Source organism: Monodelphis domestica, chromosome 7 (genome assembly GCF_027887165.1).
Source record: "Monodelphis domestica isolate mMonDom1 chromosome 7, mMonDom1.pri, whole genome shotgun sequence".
NCBI lineage: Eukaryota > Metazoa > Chordata > Mammalia > Didelphimorphia > Didelphidae > Monodelphis > Monodelphis domestica.
This window is the reverse complement of record NC_077233.1, coordinates 200,850,476-200,869,917: the sequence shown is the minus strand read 5'-3', so window position 1 is coordinate 200,869,917 and position 19,442 is coordinate 200,850,476. Positions and strand designations below refer to the sequence as shown.

The 19,442-nt window shown below is 35.3% G+C and overlaps 1 protein-coding gene across 1 annotated transcript in view; it reads left to right on the top strand.

The window, feature by feature from the left end:
* Window positions 1–2,109: 2,109 nt before the first annotated feature.
* Window positions 2,110–19,442, top strand: part of ALDH1A5 (aldehyde dehydrogenase 1 family, member A5) — a 42,889-nt gene continuing 25,556 nt past the window's right edge. Inside the window, exons 1-4 of the mRNA XM_001373162.4 lie at window positions 2,110–2,275; window positions 10,490–10,594; window positions 13,909–14,049; window positions 18,660–18,789. Of these exons, the coding sequence (XP_001373199.2) occupies window positions 2,189–2,275; window positions 10,490–10,594; window positions 13,909–14,049; window positions 18,660–18,789 (463 nt within the window). The 5' untranslated portion in view covers window positions 2,110–2,188. The remainder of the gene's footprint in view (window positions 2,276–10,489; window positions 10,595–13,908; window positions 14,050–18,659; window positions 18,790–19,442) is intronic.

The window sequence follows — 19,442 nt, the reverse complement described above, 5'->3', positions numbered from 1 at the left end:
CCCAAAGATATAATAAGGAAAAAGACATGTACAAAAGTATTCATAGCTGCGCTCTTTGTGGTGGCCAAAAATTGGAAAATGAGGGGATGCCCTTCAATTGGGGAATGGCTGAACAAATTGTGGTATATGTTTGTGATGGAATACTATTGGGCTTAAAGGAATAATAAAGTGGAGGAATTCCATGGGAACTGGAACAGCCTCCATAAATTGATGCAGAGTGAGAGGAGCAGAACCAGGAAAACATTGTACACAGAGACTGATACACTGTATGTAATGGACTTCTCTATTAGTGGCAATGCAATGTCCCTGAACAACTCTGAGGAACCTATGAGAAAAACCACTATCCACATCCAGAGGAAACACTGTGGGAGTAAAAACACTGAAGAAAAACAACTGCTTGAATACATGGGTCGAAAGGATATGGTAGGCAATGTCGACTCTAAACGAATATCCTAGTGTAAACAACAACATGGAAATAGGTTCTGATCAAGGACACATGTAATACCCAATGAAATTGCACATTGGCTGGGGGAGGGGGGTGAAGAGTGGGTTGAGGTGAGGTAGGGAAATAATGTGATTATTGTAACCAAGGAATAATGTTCTAAATTGACTAAATAAACTTATTCAAATGGGAAAAAAATAAAGAAACCATAGTTCCAAAAAAGAAAAAAAGGAAAAGAAAACTGCTTAAAAAAATAAAATCAATATTTCTTCAATGCTTACAATTCTACCTTTATTACATTTCTCAGATAAGTCTCTTTCTCTCTTCTGCTATTGCAAGGAGTCTGGTATAAGCTTTAAATAAGGCATGGTTACATTTTTGCAATGGCTTTCTGGTTCTTCTTAATGCCATAAGAAATTAATCTCTCTAAAGATCCAGTGTGATCATGTCACTTGTTTCCATTGGCTCTCTCTCTTTCCAAGATCAAAGAGAAAACCTGATGCTAATCCTTCAGGACTCTAGCACTTAGCATAATCTAGAACTTTTGAGGGTTTAAAAAATGCTTCTTGATTGACTACATTGCCAGTTTTTTAATAGTTCAATCACTCACAAATATTCTGAGACTTAGTAACATGGGCCTGCATGCTATTTCCCACAGAGAACTGCATCCTCCCATTCTATGAATTTTTCCTAGTTTTCTTTCAAGGTAGAGATTCTCTTCCTCTTCATCTCTGTCTCTTGGCTTTCCTGGCTTTTTTCAAGGCCCAACTGAAATCCCATCTTCTACCAGGAATATTTGTTTATTAATTTATCTGACAGATCTCCCTCTATTGATTATGTCTATTATCTTTTCATGAGGTATCTCAAAAGTCTTATTCTGTTAGATGTACTAAAGCTTGAACTTTATACCCTATTATCTTTTTAGGACCACAATTAACCTTGTTTTTAACCTTTCTCTAAAATGCTTAGTCATAATGAATAAGTGCAGAAAGAACTTTTACTCTATTAAAGAAACTAACTGAGTAGACCATGAGCAGACAAAAAGCTACAATGAGAATCAAGAAGCCCTAAGTTTGAATTCTGCTTCAGATACTTGCTTGTTGGGTGACCTTGGGCAAAATCACTGAGCCTGGGTTTCCTTATCTTTAAAATAGAGATAAGCGGTAGCATTTACTTCCAAGTTGTTATGAGACACAAATGAGGTAACATGTAAAGGGTACAATTAAATAGTCTTTTAACTAAAAAAAGAATAACCATAAAACTCTTCCCCCTCAATTATCCTAGAAACTGGAGCACCCCAAATCTACTGCCTTATGCCCTTTGCTGACATCTGTCAGAGAAATATGTTCCATGGTAGGTTAAAAAGTAAAGGGGGTGAGGAAGGAGGAGGGAAAGGTCTCAGCTTCAATAGTCAAAGCAACTATTTACTCTTTTCTCAGGTTTCAATTTTTAAAACTTGTGTCATTTCCATATAATAAATTGTATCACTGGCTACCAGTTTGATACAATGTTTTCTTAAAGATATTAAGTTTAAATCTTTTTTTTTTTTTTTACAGGATCTTTTCTTACAAAAAATGTACTTTCATTTTCTTTTCTGCTCTGAAATGGTTCATCCAATCACATTCCAGTATGCAAATGACCTTCAGTCAGTTCATATTAAAAGGAAAGGGTTCATTTCAGCCTGGACAAAGTTGCTGAGTCTGTCTACTATTTGACTGCTCTTCGGTCTTGAGGATCAGCCCAGAAATGTCGTCTAAGGAACAGACCTCAGCGAAGCTTGCAGAGGGGACTGTACCTGCCCCACTCACCAACTTAAAAATTCAGTATACTAAGGTTAGTGGATTTCAACTGCATGCCTGTTACCTTGCCTTGGATAGCTGAAATATGCACATTTAGAGAGTGGGAAGGTTAATTTATAGTAGCCTTATTTAAAGTATCTTGTATGAATAAAAAGTAGTCGTGCAAAATGAGAATCTTGTGAAGAATCTTACAAGATGTTAAATAGGAAAAATAACTTAACAAAATTGCTTAGATTCTGATGCTCTCCTGTTCTGCCAGAAAATCTTATCAAAGCCAGTACAAACCATTTCACAGGTATAGTTTAGTCTCTGTGTAGCCTTTTATGTATGTATGTATATAGGGGACCTGGGAATATTTAAGGATAATTATTTCAGTGTGCAAATTTGAGGGAAAAGCTGAAGGAAGAAGCCCTGCATCCTACATGAAGTATACATTAAAGTATATTAATTTATCTCAGTAAGCAAGCTTATGGCACAGATGCCCTGTAGCAGGCTAGTCGACAAAGCTTTCCCACTTAGCGAGTCATGGCTAAAGTGAAAATAGGATATGGCTTAGGTTTATTAAGTCTAAAAATATTCCTGAGATCTGTGATATTCCAAACGGCAACATAAAAGCCTGCAAGTCAAATAGCAAGACTTGTAAAGAAAGGTTTCCCCCCACCCACCTTGCTAACATTGTGAGGGTGTGTTTGTTATTTAATCTGAAACTGATTAGCTACTGTGTAAGGCAGAAGATGAGAGTATTCATGTATGAACTCCCTAGAAGTCCATTTCACTTTCTAAACAAACCAATTTTAATAACAGAAACCAGAAGAAAAGAGGCTGGTTTACAATTTGGTGATCTTAAACATTTTAATATGTAGCATGTTTGTGTTTTTGTAAAGCTGATTGCAATGAGTTTTTTTTTTTTGAAAGTGTCAAATATTGCAGAACATTCCTTTCAGAAATGCTTTATTTGGGGATATAAATTTTCTTTTAATCTTAATGCAAATAACCTTGAATCTCAAGTTTAAGGAGCCAATGAATTCAGTAAAGATATGATAACCAAAAACATGCTCTATCTTCCTATGAGCTGTCAATTCCAAGATTATATTGCATTTCAGGTAAGTTTCTTTCCCATAAAATGAGCTTCTTAAAGTAATAGTTTTCTAAATGTAAAATTACACATAGTAGCTTGGGTTAATTCAGTTTGACAAATATATGTAGTTTTCCTCTATCAACTGAGTAAAATCAATGAAATGTCATAATCTCGTTGGTCTTAAATTCCCTTTATAGTGACATAGACTGAGTTGGAATAAATAATTTATTTGTCCCTCCTAACATTCTGACAATGTTCTACTTTCTCTTCTCTTCTGTCATGCTTAAGTAAATTCTCTTCTTCCCTGTAACAACTTCCCCACCCATTGAGAAGGCAATAGAAATGAAATTGTGTCAAATATATATTGCCAGGCAAAGCCAACTCTCACCCTAGCCTTGTCCAGGAATAAAGAGAAAGGAATGTGTTTCAATATACATTCTGATTTCCATAAGTCCTCTATCTACAATTGGAAAACTTGTATCTATCATGAACCCTTTGGCAATGTTTTTGGTCATTGTATCTTTTAAAGTTGCTTATCTTTACTGTATTGTTACTTTCTGACAAATTGTTTCTCTGGTTCCTTTCAGTTTTTATTTCATTAGTCCATATAAGTTTTCCTAGACTGTTGCATTGAATTCTAAGCTTGTAAATCATATAACATCCTATAATAATTTATAGAATATATTGAGTTGTCCATTTAGAGAGTCTCTTTTATGACAGTCATGTTTCTCTGTTCATTATGAATTTACAACACAGGTTAATTAGTATTATGTGATAACAATTAATAACCCAGAGAATTTCTAATAGTCCTTTAAATATCAGGATTCCTAAACAATTTAAGATGCTACTTATAGATCATTACTGATCATAGAAAAGGGATAAAAGAGTTAGAAAATTGCTAGTGAAATATTAAAAAATGAATTTAAAAATTCACACAAGGCATATCTGAAACCATGTATTATATATTAGGGAATAACCCCTAATGTTTGAAAATTCAGTCATCATGATACTTCCTGAGAGTACAACTATTGTATAAAGAGAGTATGTATGTTATGGGGGCAGCTATTCAATTTTATAGTTACTTCTAGGTCCTATAAGACCCAAAAAAAGGCAGTGCTGTAAGTTGCTACTTTATTTGCATAAGAAGCAAAGGGGGACCAACAGGAGCACATTCTAAAAGAGTCTGACTTAAAAAGATATATGGACAATCTTCATTATTTAAGTTTTAAAATTATCTATTTCATTATGTATGACAAAGCACATACCTGAATCCAAAAGTAAAACTCACATATTCACCCAAATTTAAAGTTTCATTGATTTGATTTGATATTCTGAGTTGAGGTGTCAAGGTTCCAAATATTTTCTAACACAATTGTAGAAAAATGTTTATACGTATTTTGATACTATTATAATCGCTTTATTTTTCATTTTGATAATGTAGCTCTTTATTGAAATATATGTTGATTATGCAAGTTATAGTCTGCTTCATTCATTATGGATTGCAATTAAGTACATCCTTCAAAATAAAGAAATGAAACACAACTATTTGCCCAAACTTGCATTCCCTGAGTTTTGACTTGCTTCTCTGAGTTAACAAGTCTCAAGACTTCAAGTAAGTTTTCTTCGTGGCCTGTAGGTATAGAAAAGTGTCTAGGCTTGTTTAAGTGCTATTATAACCACTTTATTTTCATTTTATTGTGTAGCTCTTAATTGAAATACAAAATTGTTTCAGTGATTATGTATTGCAAGTAAGCAAACCCCTATAACCAAATAAATGAAATGTGAATTCCTATTGGTTTGACTTGCTTATTTGAGTTAAGAAGTCTCAAGATTTCTATTAAGTATTCGTTGTAGTACGTAAGTACAAAAATGTGTTTGAACTTTTTTTGTTGCTATTATAATCATTTTCTTTTCATTTGATGGTGAGTTCTTAGTGGAAACATTAATGCCCCATAAACCCCAAAGAATAAAACTCAGAAGGAAGATAATAAGACTAAAATATCGGGGTTATAGTAAACCATTTTTTTTGCAGTTTTTTAGTTTCTTTTTTTCCCATAAGGCATAGGATGAGTACATGTGGCTCCCCAAATAAGTAATTATTTGATTTCCCTCTCCTTCTCCCTAATGATTTTTTTAATAAAAAGAAGCTAAGGGATACCCAACATTAGTATTAAGTATTCTTCTAAAAACTCATTCTTGAAAATTGTTCCTCAGATTTTACTATCATTAAAAAAAATTGAACTTAAAGTGTTGTTTTTTTTCTATTCCCCTAATTTGTGTTCTACCACTTTTCCCTCTGCTTTGTTTATATATTTTTAATCTTCAATGGTTGGTTTTTTTTTTAATTTCTAGCATTTTTTATTCCTTGTTATTTCTTCCTTTGTTCCATATAATTTGCTCTCAATCTCACTGTTGCTTTCTTCTCTGGATTTTTGTTATAGACTTACCCTCCACGTAGGGTAAGAATGCTAGTCATGCAGACAGTGGCTTTAACATCATGGGTCATCCAAATATAGATTTAAAACTAAGGTTCTTTAGAAGGGATCTGATTAAATTCCTTTATTTTACAAATGAAGAAATAGAGTCAAAGAGATGGTTAAGGGATTTATCAAGGTTATACAGACCAAAAAAATGTCAAAAGGAAAATATGAATATAAATATTTCGACTTAAAAGACACTTTCTAATGAACTATGCTATCTTCAGGTTTCTTTATGACAAACTACAAGACATTGTGTAAGACATTTAATCCCTTTGAATTTTAGTTTTCTGAGTATAGCTCAGTTGAAAATGAGTGGAATTTGGCATCAAGGGTGTTGAGTTGAAATATTAGCTTTGTCACTTGATATATGTATGGCCTTGGGGGCAGCTGAATAGCTCAGTGGATTGAAAGTCAGACCTGGAGATGAGAAGTCCTGGGCTCAAATCTGGCCTCACACACTTCCTAGCTATGTGACCCTAGGCAAGTGATTTAATTCCATTGCCTAGCCCTTGCTGTTCCTCTGCCTTCGAATGTAAGGGATATACATATATCCTTAGTGGTAGTCTCTCAGTGACCAAGAATGACAATTGTCTTTGGGCATTATCATCTATTGATGTACCCTCATGTGGCTTTGAAGTCCAAAGACTGAGGCACAAAGTTTGTGGCATAGGGGGCATGGGACTTATTTACCTGGATGTCAGTTACTTCATGTCCATAATGAAGGGATTGGATTAAATGACCTCTGAAGTGTTTTCCATCATTAAATCTATCATATGTAAAGTAGGAATATTATAAATTGACCAAACTGAATTTCCTGAATTGTTGTGAGTGTCAAATGACAGAGTGATGTAAGAAAACAATAATAATATCTATCAATACATATTTAATGGTTTATAAGAGTGTTTTCTTCATAATCGCCCTATTCAGGACATTGTACCAGATGGCTCTTTGGCTCCCTTCAAGTTCTAAATGTGTAATCTTTAAAAAGAGAATGATTATTATTGACCCTACAAACAACCATAACACACTAGATAGAGAGCTTATTAATCTACAAAGTAGTTTCTTCACAATAGTCCTGATGGAGGCATTGTAGTAGATTCCCCAATAATGGTCATTTCCAGCTCTATTGGTAATCTTATGACACATAAATTGAGCTGAATTAAAAACTTTCCATACATACACGCTGATATGTTACAAGGTAAGCATGAGATGGGAGAAAAGGTACTGTACTCGCTATCAAAATTTGGAAACTAAATTTCCTCATATCTGAAATATATGTTGATATATTTTAATATATCATATTATATATATATAATATAGACGGAACGGTGTGTATATTTGATGTTTCACCACTTAAATCTCCTTCACGCACAAGTGTTTTTGTGCACACTCATCTACATCACAGATGAAAGCGCACAAAGACAATCGTCATCCTCAGTTACCGAGAGACTACTACTACTACTACAGTTTGGTATATCACTCAAAGACTAGGCCTTCAGGCCTGTGTAGCCCTGAGATGCAACGTGTAAGTTCAAATACTATCTGATTTTGTAAAAACAGTAACTTAGGTTTATTTATAAAAACAGTAACTTAGGTTTATTTATTTTCAAGTAAATATGAATGAGGACCAGGAATAAAGGATCCCTAAGCTTAAAATCTAGATTCTCCACCCAAATATCTCAGGGCTCCTCACAGATACGTCTTCATAGGTCTTCTGGCTACACTGTTTCTACACCATCTCTCTATGACAAAACCCCACTAATTATCTAATCTGAGCTAACTGGGCCTCAAATTAATGATAGATAAATTAAGAGTTCATCCAAATAAGATAGTTTGAACTCTTGTTGAGTTTACCCTTGTAGGCCAAGGGCCAAAGGCCAAGATGACTGGGCTGTTTTCACTGACAGGTTTCACTGGATACTGGCAGCTCTCTCTCTCACACACACAGTCAATCAGGAACTCTCAGGGACACGAGTTTATAAGATCACAGGGAGATAGAAATTGGAGATGGGGATGGAAAGGATCTCAGGAATCTCTGAATAGCTGGAACACAGGAACCTCCAGTTCTCAGGGAATAGGTAAGTCACCTCCTTCAGGCTTAGAGAGAACAGCCAAACAGGAAGTTACCTCTCCACTCCCCTGATATGACAGGAACAACAGATCTCCAGCTTCCTCAGGTGTCTGGATTTATCCCTTCCCCAGATTCTGGAACAGCTCTTTGTGCATGTGACCAGACCCTCTGATACAAACCCTTGCCTTTTGGCTCTTTTGCAAAATCCTACTTTCCTTCATTCTCAATTACATATTTGAAATGTGTGTCTCCAGGAGACATTGAAGTTTCGCCATTACAAACAGAATTAAATAAAGAAAGACCAAATAAATAACCATGTCTAATGGAAGGTGAGATTTGTTGGTGAAAGAGATGGATATATTTATAAAAAGTCTACCAAAAGTTTCTCTTATTCTCCATTAGGTTTTAAACCTTAATAATAATAGTAGCTGATATTTCATAGAACTTTGTCAACTTTTTACCAGATTCCCAGGATTATCCCTTTCAATACCTACAATAACCTTTCATGATAGATATAGTACAGGTATTATAATGGACTATTTTACGAATAAAGAAACTGAGACTTATTGAGGGTAAGGGACTAACCTCAGTTGCATGATTTAAAATAGTAGATATTAGTGTCAAAGTTGGCCCTTTCTGACTCTAGTTCTAGATTACTCTTTGATGTACTACACTTGCCTAATTGGTTGCCTCTCTAGTTCTGCCTCTTGCAATCAACCATCCTAAACTGAAGTCCTGGAAGCAGTATTGAGAGGAGAGAGACAGAGACAGAGACAGAGACAGAGACAGAGACAGAGACAGAGACAGAGACAGAGACAGAGACAGAGACAGAGACAGAGATCAGAAACATTTTGGAGGCACTTCGAGGTTGGATGTTAAGGATGGCAAGGGTAACATTTGTTGGAACCCTATGTTTTGACTGACAGGCACTGAGGTAACGGTTTGGAGAGCAAAGGATTGTGGGAGAGAACCATTGACTGAGGAAGATTCTGGTGAGCCCCAGGTTTTCTAACCCAGGCCTGGAAACAAATAGGTTCAGTTTCTAGGTGGCTGGGGGACCCCCCCTCAAAGCCAAGAGAAGAAGACCTTGTTTTCCTGCCTTTGATCCCAAAGCTGTTTCCTACAAAGACATCTTTCTGCTGTTCTCCTTCACCTGCCATCTAGAATTAATGACCCAGAGGAAGTCTTTGATTTGGACTCTCTCAAACACAGAGCTAGACTCCTGGCTCCTCTTGGTCTCCCCTTGCCTTCCCTAAACTGTTTTATGATTTAGCTTTTAGGATAACAAATAGCATAGAGTTAAAAAGAATGGTCAGTTTGTGAAAAGGGGTTGAGGCATTTGTGGCCACAGGCATCAGTCTCTTGAACAGCTACTGTGTGTACACCTGACAGAGCAACCTTTTCTTTTCCTCCTTCAACCCATTACCCTATTCCTCAATTAAAATCTTAATATTCAAGTTTGATTTGGGGTTTGGATTCCCTCTATAGCTGGAAGGGCGAGTGAGTGATTGGAGGCAGTACTAAATGATCGAGTCCTATCTCTTTCTGGGGCAAACCTCAGACTAAGCCTGCCACACAACTCCACTGAGGAAGGCAAACAGAAGCCTTCCTCAGAGATTGCTGGCAGGGGAAGTGTCAACGTTTCCCTTCAGCTTGTGCTCTCATTAGTGTTCAAGGGATTTAGTCTGTCAAATATCCCTTGAGAAAGGAGAAAATCTTCCTTTCTCTCTCTAGAAGTGACCTCAAACTCCTGCTTCAGTTCACCCAGGGAGGGAGACATCTTGCCATCTCCCCTCCATCAACAAGGTTTACCTCAACTTCCATATTCCCATATCACGTGATTCACTCAACTCTCTCCACTGGCTTCACATCTAACCACTGGGACAAACCATATAACCCTCTCCATTTAAAAGACAGGAAACATCCCTTCTTTTTTATAGATGCCTCAAGTTAACATAAATGAATAAGCAGGAGAGATTTTAAGTAAAGAAAAATTAAAAACCCAAACTGAATCAAAAGATCACAGACAGTAGAATAAATCTGAAAGCCAATAATCCAGGAATAGAGTTCTATATTTTTACATATATGATATGTGTCCTCTTTTTGATCATCTAAGTGCACCGGATTACCCCTTTGTATAGCATATCTTTCATTTTATCTTTGAGTTCACCTCACCAACCACAACTATCTGCTCATAAATCACATACACTCGTGTGTGTGTGTGTGTGTGTGTGTGTGTGTGTGTGTCTTGTATTCCTATTCTCAGTATTCTAAAATCATAGGGTGACTTTACCCCCACTTAACCTACTCTTGCAACAATAATGAGAACTAAAAGAAATTATTTTGAGGAACTTTTCTTTCACTATTATAGGGATTATCTATATTTTTAAATAACATAAAGAATATGCTAAGATTTACTTTTTTATTCACCCAAAATAAACTATAGAGGGGAAGGAGGAAATGCAGAATGATAGCATCTTTGAATTAGAAGAGGAAAGTAATGCCATTGAAACATATAAAGGAAATGTTTTGAGTGATTCAGGTTTAATCACCGTGGACAACTTTCCAAAGCTCATGTACTAGGTATAAACCTTGATTTCCCTTTCTATTTTCCAACAGATATTTATAAACAATGAATGGCATGATTCAATGAATGGCAAGAAATTCCCAGTCATTAACCCTGCTACTGAAGAAAAAATTTGTGAGGTGGAAGAAGGTGATAAGGTGAGTTTTCTCACAAGGCAAATATTAAGAAACCTTGCTTACTATCACACACTTCTAAAATTTTTTATATTTAACTTTTTTTTTATTTTGAGTTCTAAACTCTCTTCTTCCCTCAAGCTCCATATGTAATTTTTGCGAAGGCAAGCAACATATTATTTATACATGTGAAATCATGCAAAACATTTCCATACTTTTAGCCATGTTGCAAAAAAAACCAAAGTGAGAAATTAATATTTTAATTTGCATTCAGTGTTCATCATTTCTGTGAAAGTGGTTAACACTTTTTATCATAATTCCTTCAGATTTGTTTTAGAACATCATATTGATCAAAGCAGCTGAGTCTTTCAAGGTTGATCATCATTACAATCTTGCTATAATTGTGCAGAATGATCTCCTGGTTCTGCTCACTTCATATTGTTTCAGTTCATATAGGATTCCCTGTTTTTTTCTGAAATCATCATTTCTTATATATAGCCCAATAGTATTCCATCAAAATCATATACCATAACTTGTTAATATTCATACATATGGGTGTTTTTTCTATCTTCTTGATTTCTTAGGGATACAGGCCTAGTTTTGATATTTCTGGGTCAAAGAAAGCTCACCGTAATAGATTCCTTTTAGACAACTTTTGCCTTTTTACTTCAGCTGAAGCATAATAGATTCTGTTCCATTCCCTGATTTTAATTCTGTATATTTATATGTCTGTTTCAAGTGAGTCTCTTAGAAACAACATATTGTTGGAATCTGATTTCCAATACAATTTGCTTTCACATTCAGATTATAATTACTGTCCATTTCTCTACCTCCTGTTTTCTTCTATTTGTCCTCTTTTTTTTTTGCCCTGTCCCTCCTCAAAAGTCTGTTTTGATTCTGACCACTGCTTTTCTTTAAAACAAGACACTCCATCTCTAAAATTCCAGGCATTTTCAGCAGATGCCCTCAATGTATAGAATGGTTGAAAATGACAAAGTGTTCTTTCTTTCTATCTTTTTTTTTTTATTAAACCCTTACCTTCCGTCTTTTTTATTAAACTCCATCTTGGAGTCAATACTGTGTATTGGCTCCAAGGCAGAAGAGTGATAAGGGCTAGGCAATGGCGGTAACGTGACTTGCCCAGGGTCACACAGCCAGAAAGTGTCTGAGGCCAGATTTGAACCTAGGACCTCCCATCTCTAGGCCTGGCTCTCAATCCACTGAGCCACCCAGCTGCCCCCTCTCTTTATCTTAACTTCCTGCTTTCCCTGGCTTCTGTTGAGTCTCAGCTAAAATCTCAACTAAAACAGAATTTCCCAATTCTCCTGTGCCTTCTTGTTGATTCTTTCCAATTAATCTTATGTATAATTTGTTTGTACGTAGTCATTTATGTGTTATTTCTCTAATTAGTAAACTCCTTGAGAACAGGGACTGCCTTTTGGCAGTATCTCTAGTGCATGACACATAGTAGGTGCTCAGTAAATGTTTATTGATTGATAGGGAAATATGACATGTTAAGGAAGAACTAGAACATCTAGTAAGTGGCCTTGTTGAGCTCTTCTTCAGATTGCTCATCTTTGTTGTCTACCTGTCACTGAACTCTCACCAGTGGCTACAAGAAACTGTGGCACATGCATCAGTGTATATGGGTACATGTATGTTATGAGTGTATGTATATATACACAAACATAATTAAGTATAGAAATCTATCTTGGCCAATAGGGAAGAAAGAGAGGAAGGGGCAAAGAAAAAGGGTTGGAGTGATAAGATATAGCATAGATTAAGGAAGACAGTGGTCAGAAGCAAAGCTAACATATGAGCAGGAACAGAATAAAAAATGAGAGGATAAACAGAAAAAAATAGATGGAAGGAAATACATAACAATTATAATTGTGAATATCAGTGGGGTGGACTCATTCATATAACTGAATTAGATAGCAGAATGGAATTAGAATTGGAATCCAAAAAATAGGTTTTTTATAAGAAACACATTTGAAACAAAAAATACACATAAGAGTTCAAGGCAGAGGCAGCAATCATGATCTCAGACAAAGCAAAAGCAAAAATAGACATAAAGAAAGAATTAGGGAAATTCCATTTTGCTAGAAGATAATATAGACAATGAAGTCATATCAATAATAAATATATATGAACTAAAGTAGTAATCTAAATTCTTTACAGAAAAGCTCTGTTATAGGAAGAAATAGTAAAACACTAACACTGTTATAGGAAGAAATAGTAAAACTAACAGTAGATGTCGAATTTCCCCTCTCAAAAGTATAGAAATTTAACTAGGAAGTAAAATGAAGAGTTAAGGAAATGAAGAGAATTTCTGAAAAGTTTGAGATGATAGGCCTCTGGAGAAAATTGCCTGGGAAAAGAAATGAGTAAATATTTTTTCTTGGCTGTATTTGGTCCCTTAAAAAGTGACCATTTGTCAGGGCATAAAAATATCACAAAAATGGAGAAAAACAGAAATAGTAAATACATCCTTTTAAGAGCTCAATGCAATGAAAATTACATTCACTACATGATCCTGAAAGCAAAGATAAAAAATTAGTTGGAAACTAAATAATCTAATCTTTAAGAATGAGAGAATAAAAGAATATAAAGAAACAGCATTTAATTTCACTAAAGATAATGACAGCAATGAGACCACATACCAAAATTTGTGGAATGCAGCCCAAGTGAACCATGTCCCCATGTTGTAGGGAACCCTGTTGTTCCAGACCATAGTTCTGTGGGGGGAAATTCCAAAGCTAACAAAATTATCTCCCAAATATTTAATATGAAATTACTTATGCATCAAAAAAGCATTAGATTTGGAATAAAGAATGAACACAGCATATGTCATGAAATGAGTATTGCATTTAAAGTCAGAAGACTTGGATTCAAACTCTCACAGTCCCCCTGTGTAATACTGGCAAGTCTATTCAATTCTCTTGGCTTCCATGTTCCTCCCTGGAAAAATAAGGGCATTTGGCTAGACACTCTTTAAATTCCATTCCAGATTTGCAATACACAAACCTTAAAATACTGACTAATTTTTCACATAAATATGGGATCAAGATATTGAAGTATCCCTTCTAGTTCAAAATCTGTGATCTTGTGATTCAAAATTATGTAAATCAATGTCTGAAAAATAAGAAAATCAGTGAAAATAGTTATATAGTTTTCTTTTCTAATGAAATTTCTCTTAATGCTTGTTTGCCTGAGTAGTGTTTCATACTTCTTTACCTCCGTAGGAATTTCACCATTACACATTGTTCCATGGCCAAATTATATTAAGAAATATCTCTTGAGTATCCATCTGAATTTAGTTTTCTTTGTCTTTTTAGGAGGATGTGGACAAGGCCGTGAAAGCAGCAAGGGAGGCTTTTCAGTTTGGGTCTCCATGGCGAACAATGGATGCTTCAGAGAGAGGACGGCTTCTGAACAAACTGGCTGATTTAATGGAAAGGGACCGTCTGATCTTGGCAGTAAGTATGCACCAGATGAAGCAAAGGTTTGGTAGAGGTCTGACTTATATTCTTTACAGTGAGCTGCTTTTGTTTGCAACAATGATCTCATATCCTCATAAAAATCTTCCTAGATTATAAAGAATACATTTTCAAAATATTTCTCCTCTCTTCTATAGATGTGAAAGGAAATCTTACTGACTGTTCCTTTTATATGCAGTAGCAGTAGCAGTGACAGTAACAGTGGTAGTAACAGTAGTAGTAGTAGTAGTAGTAGTAGTAGTAGTAGTAGTAGTAGTAGTAGTAGTAGTAGCAGTAGTAGCAGCAACAGCAGCAGCAGCAGCAGTGGTACTAGTAGTAGTAGTTAATAATAATATACTATTGTTTATATGGTACCTTTAAAAGGTTATAAAACTCATTACATTTATAACACATAAGGGGGGAAGGAGAAGGGAATAAAAGGAGAGGGAGAGAGAGAGAGAGAGAGGGAGAGAGAGAGATTTGAGGGTGTGTGGTAAAACCAAAGGTGGTGAGTGAAAGTCTGTTTAGCTCTCCCTCCCCCTCACTAAAGGATTCAAGAGGGGTATCCCTGTGATGATGCTTGAACATGGATGGACAGAGACCGATGCACAGATAAGAGGCTTCTGTGGAATGAGGAATAGATTTTTTCCAAGGTCTTTGCTAATGCCTGAGACCCAAGAAAACCTCTTCTGGACACTGTCCTGGGAAAGACTGAAAGGCTCTGGATTTGACTTTGACCAAAACTTGGTAGACAGCCTGTCCCAATTCCCTCTTTCACTTCTTTTATTCTCCTTTCTTATCTTCTAAAGGACAATCTTAATCTGACTGTGATTTACTCAGAAGGGGTGGTTTATTGAACAAAAACAGGGAGGGTTAGGAATGAGGGATTAGGAGACCCTAAGAGACACCAAGCAGTTTGTGTCTTCTCTGCTCAACCAAGGCAAATAGCTATGGCTTCTGTGTTTTCTCTTTTCTCTTTCTGTGTTTTCCTTTTCTCTCATCTATTAGACTAAACTAAACAGGTCACTAGTGTCCTTTTTTGGGAGGCAAAGGTCAGGATGTTTGGGGGTTAAATGCCCCTCAACAACACATGATGGTATCTCTGCTCCTTTGGTAGATGCTCCGGTGAATTAGGGAATGCTTTCTGATATTTCAGCACAAGGGGAAGTTGAGGAAATATCAGGTATTCCAGCCTTGGGTCTCGAGCTCATGTCTTCCACTCCTGTCTCCCTCAGAATCTAAATCAAAGACCCCCTCTTTATTCTATTTTCCACAAGCCTCTTTGCTCATTCCAACTGTCATTCCCATCCCTGCTAGCAACATTCCAAATAGTCCCTTTCTGTAGGCTCATTCCTACACTCAATCACAAAATTGGAACACATAAGGAGAATATATGGTTTAATTCTTCTACAACATATCAAAAAACATCTAACTTTTGTTTCAGACCTCCAGTAAAGGGAAAACCATAAATTCCAAGACAGTTCAGTACATTCTTGGACAGTTTTAATTTTCTAAGGAAGATTGTATGCTTGTATCATGCGTAAAATTGCCTCATTTCAACTTCTGCCATTTTTGTCTAGTTCTGTGATCTAGACCAAAGCAAGAAACAAATCAAATCCCTTTTTCATGTGATTATCCTTCAAATACTTGAAACATTTTTGGCTGCCATATTAAAGAGCTGACAAAAGTTGAACTTTCATTCCACTGATCTTGTCTAGCTCTATACCTTTCATATCTTTTTTCTGTGAAACTGATTCTTTGAACTCTTGTTTTTAAGAATTTATCTGTTTCTGCCTCCATTATTTGTCACCAAAATGTGCTCCATTATATTCTCCTTCTCTCACTGAAAAATTTGTTCACATAGGCATTTCTTCCTAAATTAGCATATGCTTTTATCCCCTTTTGCTTATCCTCTTTTTCTGGAAAGGATTGCATTCTACAATCATATTTTAGTTGTGTACCTTATCTTAAGCCAAAGCTCATTGGTATTGATCAAGCCAATTTTTGCCCCCTTTACATTAATCTCTTCTGTTCAACTTTATTTTCCATATATTGTACATTTTTCAACATTAATTTCCATATAGTATACATTTGCATATTGATTCTATTGCTTGCTATTTTCTTTAGATAATATATCTTTAAATTTCTGATAAATGAATACCACTATTAGTAGCTACAGTGTAACTACCTTATGTGGTTATTAACTTGGTAAGCAGTTTTTGTCCCTCTTTTCCTTTCAGTCATAAAACAATTCATTACATTTGCAAGATTCCAGGAAAATGTATTCTTACAAATCCTTTTTCTCTGTATTCTATCTTTAACCTAAGTTCATCACTTCTATATTGAAACTTATGGTTTAGATGTAAATCTACTTATACCACTTTTCAAAGAAAAACTTGATCAATTGTTTACTTTCTTTCTAATAAAAAAGGTGAGGTTGACTGGTATTAATTAAAACTTTACAAATGAAAGTACTCAGGCACAATGAGATTGTGAATTGTCTAAAGTTTATAGCATCAGTGAATTTTTGTTTCAGAAGGAATTTTAGCAATCATCTACTACTGAGCATTTTTAAGTTATGAATAAGATGAGTGAAAAATGATTTGTGTAAACTCCCAAGGTTTTATATATGTTAGAGACAAAATTCAATTCATTTGTCTTAATTTTAAGTCCTAGATTTATTCTACACACAGCTCATAAAAGTTGGATCTTTATTTGTTTAACCAAAATATTACATAAATTACCAAGCCTCTGGAAAAATCCCTTTGTCCCTATACTCTAGCATTGCATTCTGTTCCTAGAAGTGGTAAAAGGAAAAATAGGAATTTTTTTGTAAATTATCTGAATTCATAGTGTGAGTATGTTTTGACACTCATATCTTTCATGTGTATATTGAATTTCTTAACATTTTATTATTTTTATAGATTGGCAGTTAATCAGATTGGGAATATGTCCCCAAAAACATGTACATGGAACTACTAGAAATTTGAAGCTCAAAGTTATCTTAGAAAACATGTAATTTTATCTACACAGATGAAGAAAACTTTGTGATACATAAAGCATGGTTGGAAAACATTCTCACTGAACTTGCCCTCTAACTCTCAAGATGAAATGAGATGAATTTATTCAATACAACAAAAAATATATTTAATTCTTTCTATGTGTGATGCAGTCCACAGTTGACATTACAAAAATAAAATAAGACTTTTTTCCATCAAAACAATAAATATCAGAAATGCTACTGCCTTTCTCTACCAAATAGTGTTGTGAATATCAAATGATTTCAAGGGAAAAAGAAAATATGAAATTATATAGTGGCTACAAGTTACCAGGTAGTATGCTAAATGATTTCTTAAAAAGACCTCATTTGATCTTTACAGCTACCCTGTGAGGCAGAGGCTATTATTATGCTCATTTTACAGTTGAGGAAATTGAAACAGAAAGGGATTAAGTGATTTTGTCCATGGTTACACAGGCAATAATACCTCAAGTTAGATTTGAACTCAATTCTGCCTAATTCCAGGTTCAGATATCAACACACTACATCACCATTTGACTCATAATCAGTCATTTCAAATAATGAGAAAGCTTTTAAACTGAAAGTATTATATAAATACTATCAGTTTTACTCACATCTTCCAGAATAAGATGCCACAAAGAATTGAGTCCAACATTTTACACAAAATAGCAAGACTAGCTAGGGTTCAAGACACTATCATTTTTAAAATCATGAACCTTCAAAAGAGAAATCATTCATTGTATCAAATAATATTTTGTCAGTCTGTCACTGACAATCCAGTGAATATTGTGTTCAAAGCACTGTACCTGGTAAGGAAAAAGGTAAAATAGTAGTGTAATTAATATATATTTTTCCTAGATACTATACTCTACTATAGATGATTATAATTTATAAAATATTACACTTTATGTCATATATTTGTATAAGATAAATTATACTTCCTTATATATATTATATTTATAATCTACTGTGAGTTAGACGAGGAGAGGAGGAAATTAATATTAATATTAATTTTCCTTACAGAAAGACTTGTTCCTGTCATTCTTTGGTTTAAAATTCCTTAATGATTCCTATTGCTCACCAATTATGCCTAACCTGATAGTCTGAATTCACAATGTACTCTCCCCCTCACCATCACAGGTTTATCTAATAATGCTCTGTTCTATGTATTCCCCTTTCAATCTTTGAAGTGTAAAAGATCATCTGATAAGTAGTTTAGCAGTGATATATCTCTCAGAACATGAGCTAAGCCCCTATGGATACATTTTTAGGAATAATCATAGCAAAGATAAGTGATTTCATTAGTTGGGGCAGCTCCTAGTCTGCTAACTTCTAATATCCTAGAGATGGCAACTTATTTTGGAGAAAGGTCTAATGGTATTGTCATTGGCACACAAAGTTTGAGAAGTGTGCCCAGAGTCATCCTACTGATATATGTTAGAGGAAAGAGTTAAGCCCTGGTCTTCCTGACTGCAAACCTCTATTACTCTGGCTTCCTTCATTATACTAGATTGTTACCAGAAAGAGAATTAATCTAAGACTTTCTTTTAATAATGTATGAATCTCAGTTTGGTCCTGATCTTTTTTTCAGACAATAGAATCAATAAATGGTGGGAAAATCTTTTCCAATGCCTATCTGATGGATATAAGTACCTCTCTGAAAATTATACGTTATTATGCAAGCTGGGCAGACAAGATTCATGGTTGTACAATACCAATTGGTAAGTAAATTTGAGGAGCACTTTTTTAAAAATTTTATATTAGCATTTGGTGATGTGGTAGAGACAAGAAGAGAGAGAGGTTTTGCAGGACAAGCCAAGATGCAAAAACCAAGGCTGGGGACCTGGCTGTCAATCAAGAAGAAGGTTCTAAAGGGAATGTTCCCCGCAGGAGAGGCAGTTGAGCTGGCCAGGAGAAACTGAAAAAACTTCTGACTCTGGCTCTCTGGCTCTTGGGGAATTGAAGTTGGCTGAAGGACCCTTGGGGGTGGGGGGTCTTGGCTTGGCTTTGAGCTATTTGACCAAAGGAGGATCTGATTCTGTCTCTCTCTCTCTGAGATTTTACTGACCAAGAGCTGGAGGAAAGCCAAGCTGAAGGAAAGACTTTTCTTGGTGGTTTTGTGGAAAAAAAAAGATTTTAAACAGTTGTCCTCTATTCATCTCTCTGTCTCTCTGTCACATTTTGTGACAAGACCGATTATTCCCATAACCCTCCTAAATTCTCATTTTAGATTAGGGACACCCTCATCCCTCTTCCCTTAGTTTCCCATCCTGTTGTTATCACAATAAACCCCTTACCTGAGAAGGAAAAGAAAAGAGTATCTTTATAGTTCACTCATGGGGGAGGGAAGAAGCCCAAGGCTTCAAGAAGAAAC